At 41.4% G+C, this 9,630-nt stretch overlaps 1 protein-coding gene across 1 annotated transcript; it reads right to left on the bottom strand.

The window, feature by feature from the left end:
- Positions 1-8,003: 8,003 nt before the first annotated feature.
- rgs16 (regulator of G protein signaling 16) lies at positions 8,004-9,393 on the bottom strand (the record flags this gene model as incomplete). The annotated part of the gene is made up of 5 exons (XM_080833295.1): positions 9,292-9,393; positions 8,957-9,046; positions 8,787-8,848; positions 8,353-8,519; positions 8,004-8,210 (listed from the first exon to the last, which is right to left on the bottom strand). Exons 1-5 carry the CDS (start codon positions 9,333-9,335, stop codon positions 8,004-8,006), a joined length of 570 nt encoding a protein of 189 aa, XP_080689421.1. The 5' UTR covers positions 9,336-9,393.
- Between the last annotated feature and the right edge of the window lie 237 nt (positions 9,394-9,630).

The raw sequence follows: 9,630 nt of genomic DNA on the forward strand, positions 1-9,630 counted from the left end.
AATGGTAAAACACTGGTATTGTAAGAAACTATTAATAGCACTGTGGTTGACTCCTGAAGGGATGAGCTTTGGTAATATTACCTGGGTCCAGGTAAGGGAGGGGTAGTGCAGTTTGGTGCAGTCAACTTTACATTTACATTTAGTCATTTAGCGGACGCTTTTATCGAAAGCAGCTTACAAGGATGTATACACATTTTTTACATATTACACTGATGGCACACTGCACATCAGGAGCAATTATTACCTAGCAACCTTCTGATTACTAAACGATTTCTCTACCTCGGCTGTACCACTATCGCCCCCAACTTAGGGCAGCACTGCGACAGCACTGACTTAATGGGCCCTATCTTGCACCCAGCGCAATTGACATTGTCACCGACGCATGTATAATTCCTATCTTGCACCCGGCGCACAGCGCGATTTTCCCTCCAGAGGCGCGCTTCGAAATTAACTTGCGTCGACATGGGCGGGGGCGGAACAGAGAAGGCGTTTCTCTGGCGCAAGTGGTATTTTGCAGTTTCAAAACAACGCCGTGCGCCGTGCGCCATTGACCAAAAAAAAGCTGGTCTAATGTGAGGCGCAATGTCTAAAGTCTGTAACGCGTATTCAGAACGCTATTTTAAGGGCGCATGTGCTTGCCCGCACAGTATAGGACCTATAGGCTACACTTTACTTCTGTCGTCTTCACGAGAGATTTACACCAATTGTTTGGCAAGCCATATATAGGCCTAATTACAAGGAAAATAAAGTATTTACCACATGAGGAAATCATTGTGATATCCGTATCCAAGACATTTTAAAACTAGGCATACATCTAGCGTACACAATTGACCCAAATGATTCAGGTTAATTGAAGCTGCGTGACATTTGATTTATTGTATGGCTTTGTTGCATTTATTTAATGCCAGTATTATTATAAATCTTGTAAACTCATCTTTGTGTATGTGGACTTTATTTATGTACCTTGGGTTTGGTCAGCTATGGGGCGCCGTTTGTAAAATGTTGCACGTTCTAAAATCCTGCTCAGTTTTGGCACATTTAGCATTATAATACGGGGGAAAAAGCAAGACAATATTCACATGTCAACTTTTCAAACATTTAGAGAGAAATTGTTGTTTAAGTTGTTGTAAATAAATGTTAATGTTAATGTTAAATGTTATATGTAAATGTTATATATATATATATGTAAATGATAAATGTAAACGTAAATATTAAATATAAACTTAAATGTTTAATGTTATATATAAATGTTAAATATAAGTGTTAAATGTAAATGTAAAATATAAATACTTAAATGTAAACGTAAATGTTAAATGTATATCTAAATGTTAAATGTCCGAATTATGTTCAGTCTACATTTAAGATTTGGCGCCAGAACATTACAATATTTACGGTAATTCGCTCGTGGAGCGGGATGTGGTGTTGGTTGCAGCACTTGTTCCCAATGTAGGTCGGTTTTGGAGAGCCGCCCTAACGCCAGCTGCAACAGCTTTCTCTATAATTAAAGCTAAATCTAATTAATTTGGACTTGCCATCTTGTTGTCTTGTCGTTATCTCGTGAATAAAAGACCGCGCTTTTCTCCATTCAAAAAACCCGTTGCTTCACGAGCGAATTACCGTAAATATTGTAATGTTCTGGCGCCAAATCTTAAATGTAGACTGAACATAATTCGGACATTTAACATTTAGATATACATTTAACATTTACGTTTACATTTAAGTATTTATATTTTACATTTACATTTAACACTTATATTTAACATTTATATATAACATTAAACATTTAAGTTTATATTTAATATTTACGTTTACATTTATCATTTATATATATAACATTTACATATAACATTTAACATTAACATTAACATTTATTTACAACAACTTAAACAACAATTTCTCTCTAAATGTTTGAAAAGGTGACATGTGAATATTGTCGTGCTTTTTCCCCCGTATTATAATGCTAAATGTGCCAAAACTGAGCAGGATTTTAGAACGTGCAACATTTTACAAACGGCGCCCCATAGTCAGCTGGTGCACTGGCTTGGGTGCCGATTTCCATGCCCCCAAATCCCTGCAGGCTCTCAGGCGTGAGGGTAGACATGGCGATGTCCTCTGCTGCCGTCAGATCCTGGGTCGAGGCAGATCCACCTCCCGTGAAGGCACGAGAACGTGTGTTACCTTCCAGCTTGGATGTCCCACGTCTCCGGACGTCATTATAGCGTTTTCGGCAACGTTTTCGGGTGCCCCGTTGCAGAAACAATCACGGCAATATCTTGACATGCTTGCTTGACTTTGCTTACTTTTGGAGGGTTTCTCGCATCCCCATATATATCTATCTCCCAATACAATAAATCAGATGTCACGCAGCTTCAATTAACCTGAATCATTTGGGTCAATGTGTAGGCTACGCTAGATGTATACCTATTTTTAAAATATCTTGGATATGGATATCACAATGATTTCCTCAAGTGGTAAATACTTTATTTTCCTTGTAGCTATATATGGCTTGCCAAAAAATTGGTGTAAATCTCACGTCGGTCTCCTCGGCTGTGAACTTTTCCGGTCTTCCACCAGGTAATTCCACCATCAAAATAACAAGCCGCTATGGACTATGCGCTCCTCGCTCTTAAAGGGAATGTGAAATGACGCTCGGATTGGTTTATTGCATATTACGCCCAAACCACACCTATGGCTGAGTAACCTCCTTTGGACCAACCCTTTTGACACTTGCGCTGGACTCAAGTGTGTTTTTTCCGCCGTTAAAATAGCAACTGCGCCATAGAGCCGCCCACACAGCTACTTGCGCTTGGCGCCGTCCTACTTGCGTTTCTGATCGGCAAGATAGGGCCCAATGTGTGCATGCTGGACTTAACACAATGCATGCTGGTTAGAATGCTGTCTGACTTCCACTGGTGCTGCGGAATGTCACCATGTCACATGATATTAAATGTATCCCAACATTAAATTAACAGTATTGTTTTTCAGTCATCGTGTTTAAATGAAAACAGAAGGGTCATTTCAACTGAGAGACGCATCTCTTTTACGACTTTGACTGATTTCAACTGACTTACTGTCAATGCGAACGGGGAGTAGTTAAAAAAGATGGCTGGACAGTTTCTCCTTCCCGTTTTTTGTAACTGCCATGACTAACGGGAGTTCTCACATAATTGTGTTTGTTATTGTTGTTTACAGTTGATACAGTTGAAATGTCCTTCCTTCCACTGGAAAGAACATGCCTCCTTGCTCCAACAAGGTTTTAATGGCATTTGACATTGGAGAAAAAAGTACAGCATGCCTCAGGTTAAGTCTGTGTTGCTCAGCGCCGCCTAGTGTTGAATGCCCCTAATATCAATAGATGCTTGATAGGATGCAGTTGGGGGGCTAGTATGACATCTTAGACATATTTATTCTGTGTCGATTAGATTAACGATAGTCTATGGGTACATTGCTTATGGTTCTGCTATTCAAATAAGCTTGATATAATATAAGCACTCTTTACATGATGTTTACTCTTGGCCTTTGAGGTGAGAGGATCATGGTACTTAGCTGCTCATAGTGATGCATAGTTGCTTTGTTTTTTCTCAAGCAAATGTTCATGTTTGCATTTAATGTTTGTATTGTCCACCCACCCACCCAGCCCAACTTAGGCAGCCTAACTGGACCCCGATGAAATGAATTAGGCTACTATTATTTTCTTACATCACAAATGTCCAGTTCCCATGAGCTGCGAGAGATTTTAGGTTTGAAAAGGACAGGGTTAAATGATAGTTTCAGCCTGGCCACTGTTCTTGTGAAATCTAGTTATTGTGAGATTAGACGTACAGAAGTTCTGGTGTTTTCGGGCATTGCAGTTGAAAATGGGTTCAGTTCATAAATGTTTGAGTGCCCACTGCTACACACACTTGTTTAAAATAGAGCTGGCAAGGATGTTGGAGATCATGACAGCTCTGTGATTAAAGCAATGTTTGGGCCAGTGAAGGACATTGACTTGACTACTAGAAGTATAAACTATCACTATCAACTATCTTGACAGAGGTATTCTACGCTTTATATCAGGAACCCACCTAGAATGTCTGGGGACCTGGCAGTCCTCCTGTAAAGCGAAACCCATCATTCTTTCTGTATGGCATAGCAATCCAGTTACATTTGGAACATGTGACTCCTTTTTTGTGGGCTCAAGCACATGTCATGTTTGTCTAAAGATATTGCCCCATGATCATGATGCAATGCAAAAGAGAACAGACATGTTCTATATTCAGCCGCTTAGCCATTTTTCTTTAGCTTGATTGTACTCTTTCACCAGCATTGCCTTGAGGAGGAGTGATGTAAGATGGGTTGGATTGATTGCCAGATTTATCTCTTGCAAGGCTGGTATGAGCATATGAAGATGGATTGTAATGATGGAGCAACTCAAAGACTTGTCTTTGGCGTCTTGCCGTTTATTCACGGTCAGGACAGGACAGCATTCAGAATTGGTGGGATAGCAGGACAAGGGTAGAGAAAGACACTAATACCCAAGGAAAACAACACCAGGGCATTTCATAGAACACACAGACTAAGAAGCAACTGATTTATGCACTACATTTGAATATTAATCACAGGAGTAACATTGACATGGAACTACGGTGGCCCCTGTCTCCACTAGGGCTGTGGCTGTGACTTTCGGTGCTGGAGCTGGACTATCCTGTCACAGTGGGAGCAGCGGTTGGTCGACCGGGGCGGGAGTCATCTTGATGATGGAGATTGTTTCTGCTCGCACCCTGCTGGAAGCAGCACCAGTCCCCCTCATCGGTTCAGCTCTTTCTTCCAGCCATGCCCACCTCTGGACAGCCTCCACTCTCCTCCACTGCACTCATGTGTTCACAGATGCGCCGTCCTGCACCACTCCGTCACCATCACCTGTCTGTTGCATACTTTAGGGCTTCAAGCATGGGTAAGCTAGCTGGGTATGGATGTGCATCATGAAAGGGTAAGCTAGCTGGGTATGGATGTGCAGCGTGCAAGGGTAAGCTAGCTGGGTATGGATATGCAGCAAGTGTGGGTAAGCTAGCTGGGTATGGATGTGCAGGTCAGTTGGGGAAGGCTTTCTGATGAATTGGTCGTGGGGCGGGAACACGGCCAGGTCTAACCCCATTCTGGCTCTTGGAATATTGACTTGTCTCTGGCATGGTCATCCTTCGCCCCTCCCTGCTTCAGCTGGGTGATAAGGTCCTCGATGTCTCTTGGCGTGGTCCTCCTTTTCCATTCCTCTGCATGGCGCTCCATCTGACTTCTGACACTAATGTAATGATGGAGCATCTCAAAGGCCTCTCTTTACCACCTCGCCATTCATCAATCACACACAGGAGGTAGGACTGATACACAATGGGCGGGATGGCAGGGACCTTGTAAACAGACACAACGCGAAGGCTAGACAAAGACACTAATACACAAGCAAAAATAAACTACACCAGGGCATTTCACATAACACACCGACTAGATAGGAACATAATTCTGCACTAACACAGACACTTTCTAAATTCGAATAATAATCACAAAAGTAACATTAATATGGAACACACAGAATCACAGGAACCATATCACACATTTGTGGCACAGTCATGGAGGCACAACAAAACAGTAACAATGGGCTGTATTAAGAGTACTAGTGAGCTTGGCCTTAAGATCATCCCATAGGCGCCCAGACAGGGTTCGGCATTTGGTTAAAATTTACATGAACAACCCCTAAATGTAAATGTGGGATAACAATCTGCCCTAAAGAAAATGCAGTTGGCAAGTGTAGTGCTATGTGTTGGTCAGATTTTATACCAGTGCAATTTTCAGTTAGTTTAGGAGACATATATAAAGGGCTTGTGTGATGATGGTAAAATAACTCACCACTAGGTGGCAGTGCCTACAGAGGTTTTTCTTTGACTTTGGCCCACTGTTTCGTGTGACTGCCTTAACCTCTTTGATTATGAGCATAGGTATATTGTAGTAAGGACTGTAGGGGATGCACAGTAACATCCTTTTTTCACTCAGATACAATCTTAAGTGAGTTAACAACCACAAAGCTGTTTGTAACACAGTTGCATGCACACACACATGTAATACTGTTCATCTTTATGAATCTGATCTCATTATACAATATACACAGTGATACCTATAGGTGTACCTATAGATGTGAAGAGAATATCAGCAAATAATATATAGATTATGTCTCCTGAAGATAATTGACCATTCACTGTTGTTAAAATGGTTTTCCCAAAGGCATTTACAGTGCACATAAAATGGCTGTAAATGACTCATATAAGTCAGAAAAATCTTTGCTAACAGATTCTGGTCGGAGGAACTTTTACAACCACTCACAGATGGCATGACAAGATACTGTTCCTATGCTGACCATGTAAATGGTTGGGTTGCCCTAATCTTAAAAAGAAAACATCCGAAATGGCCAGTTTCAAGTGTACAAGATGTTTGCCCTTATATTACAGGTCTGTTATTTCATTTAATTGAATTATTAGCATGTAAGATCTCAAACACAGAAAAGCGCTTATGATTCTATGGTTGCATGTCGGTCTGTTCTTGATAGAAACAGTGATTATAAAATCTGCTACATAACCACCAGAGGGATAAGGCTGATAGATGATGAGTGGTTTCATGTAAATCCTTAGTCCTGAGCGACGGAAAGTACAAATGGTGATCTTAATATTTCAATCAGTTCTTGGCTAATGCACCTGCTTCAGTCAGAGCTTAGGGTACTGTAGAGTGCGATAAGAAACAGTCTTTTCTTCTTACTGTAAATGTGGTGTGTTGTATTGTATCCTGCCACCTCTTAGGTATTCATCATGAACACATAACGGATACATGTAGGTAAGGCTTTAGAACTGTAAAACACAGAGGAGTTTAGGTATATGTATCTCAATGTAATACTTTATCATTTATGCACACCCAGCCACTGTTTTGTGATAGCACTAAACATATATTGTAAATGTTGGACATGCACCCTCAAATATAATCCTTGCTGTAAAGCTCAGTTCCTCAGCCAACAGCGTGGCATATGGATCATGGCAAGTGCCTTCATAAAAGAGGAAATGGCCACTGTGTGCTCTGAGCTTTGGAAGGCAGCTCCAGTTGCCGTGGTTGCTTTGTAAATCGACCCCATCTGCCAGAGCTCTTCCTGTGTTCAACAGGGCCTTGCTTAAAGTAGCAAACGCATGAAACAAAAAGCCTTTGAATTATTATTGTGTAACCAAACCATGGCGTAGTGCAGATTCAATGCAAACATAAACCTCAGTGGATACTGGATGAGCTGTTGAAAGCTTGGAATGGAATGTTTATGTATGTATTTTATGCAGATAAACCATGTGCAGGTTTTCTTTTGCAGATAACAAACATATATTTAGAATGCATGTATTTTTGATTAGCTTGTTTTATCAAATAAAGACGGAAGGACATTGACATGGTTTTAGTATTTATTTCGTTTTCCAGTAGAAATAGAGATGAAAAAATGATTGCACATCTTTCCCGATCTTCAAACACATTTTCAGTTTCAGTTTACTTTCAAGGAGCTTCTCCATGACATTATAAAAACATAAATAAATCAAACTGTATAAAACAATCGAAGGTATGTACGTGTACTATGATCTACATGGAGTGCATCAAGCCTCCGTCGCTTAGAGTCCTACATTTTGAGTCCCTTCGCCTCAGCAGCTTCTCTGGTTGCATAAGTGCTTTTCCTGCTTCAGAACATTCACTCTGTTTGCAATCGCGTGAGGCAGCAGTACTCTGCCCATCACAGCTGCTTCCTCTTCCAGCCCCACTTTCCCGGGCATGCAGCTACCTCCACCTCCCCCATCTTTGGTTAGCCAATGTCCTTGAACCACCAAATGTCCCTTTAGAGCCACCATCCTCACATCCACCGGTGACCCTCTACCATCCTTGTGGTCCTCACTGTTTTTCTCTGCTGGACTCTATCGACCTCTCTTGTGATTTCATATGATGGTTGTGGTCATCTCGTTTGCTCACGCCCTCTTCTGGCACATTGGATGCTGTTTACGTAACGTGAGCTGACTGATGAGGTCTCTGTATCCGGCGGACCTCAGATACCGTGGATAGCAGTCTTTCTCCATCAGGACGTAGATCAGGTGCTGTGCCTTTTCGAAGCAGGATGTCGTCGGATGAAGCAAGTTGGCTTTGGTGATATCCTGGGTCTCATGGTCAATATTAACCTGACAAGAAGGGAGGAGAGGGTAAAGTTCTTTAATACAACCTGTCAGTGGTCATTATAGATAAACACACACCACTCCACAGCACAGCAGACCTCTGGACCTGAAGTGCATTATTTGTAAGAGATTAAAGGTAGAAACTAACCTCTCTGGGTGCTTCAGCCCCGATGAACTCATTGAATATTCTCTCTGCCTTGGATGGTAGCTTGGCATCTGATCTGGTCTGTTTGAAGTCTTCACATGCCAAGTAGAAGGCAATGTTCTCCTCACTGAACTCTGAAATCAAGAAGGCCCTGAAGGCGTACAATCCATCTGAAGAAAAAAAGAGATAGGCAAAGAGGTTTGGTTAAAGGCACAGTCAGATCCGTTTAAGCTCCCTCTTCAGATCTCCTCAGAGATTGTATAAACCTCTGATGGTAAGAATCAGTGTTCACACAGACTGAGGATTAAAGTTGCTGTCATTTTTCTTTAAAGCTATGATGTATTCTTTTTCTAAGTAGTGATCCTCTTCTCATGCTGATCTGTTGAACAAACCTGTACATGCTTGTTTGTTACAAATTCAATAAGGGGTTTACTTACGTTTACTTGACAGAAGCTTTTCAAATGATTCTTTCCACTGCAAACATTCCTCCAAGGTAGGTCTGTAGATAAAAAAGAAAGGAACTGGTTAATTTGATTGCACCCTCCATTTTCTCATGGTGAGAATGAAAGGATGTCTATGACAGCAGCTTCAATGCATTCATATTTACCTGGGTTTTCCTGCTTTGTAGGGCAGGAAGGGCAGACTCCAGTCTTGTCTTTGGAGGAAGCTTCCCAAGCGAGCCTTACATTCCTTCACTCTGTGACAAACAGAAGTAAACAAATGCTTATTTCAATCCTATCATATTACTATGATAAAAGAAAAAAACACATCATGAGATTTGTTCTTTGCTATCAGAAGTCACAAAAAACCCTTAATGCCAGTGTTCACCAGTGTAAATGTATCAATGCATTTCAAGTTAAATGTCCTTAACACGTTTTTTAAAAACATACTTTACTCTGGACATCTTAATCCAGGTAAACTGTGTAATGAAGAAATATGTACCTTTCCAGGTATGTGGCAGGCAGCGCAGCTAGTCCTTTGCACATTGTGAGTTCACAAAAAGACAGACAGTGGTTATAATCCTTTCAGCTGAGTGTGGCTGGCAGACAGCAGTGTGCCTTTAGACAGAATACTCAGAGCTTATATACAGCAGGCAGCACAGCGTCACCAAACCTCAGCCAATCACTGCTGAGCTCTGCTGTGTGTGTGTGTGTGTTTGTGTGCGAGAGTGAGTTTATGCTTGTGTTTTGTGTGTGTGTGTGGGTGTGTGTGTGTGTGCGAGAGAGAGAGATGGGGGAGAGACGTGTGAGTGGGGAAATTACTGAGACCAAAAGATACAGT

This window comes from Sprattus sprattus, assembly GCF_963457725.1.
Source record: "Sprattus sprattus genome assembly, chromosome: 2".
Classification (NCBI taxonomy): Eukaryota; Metazoa; Chordata; class Actinopteri; order Clupeiformes; family Clupeidae; genus Sprattus; species Sprattus sprattus.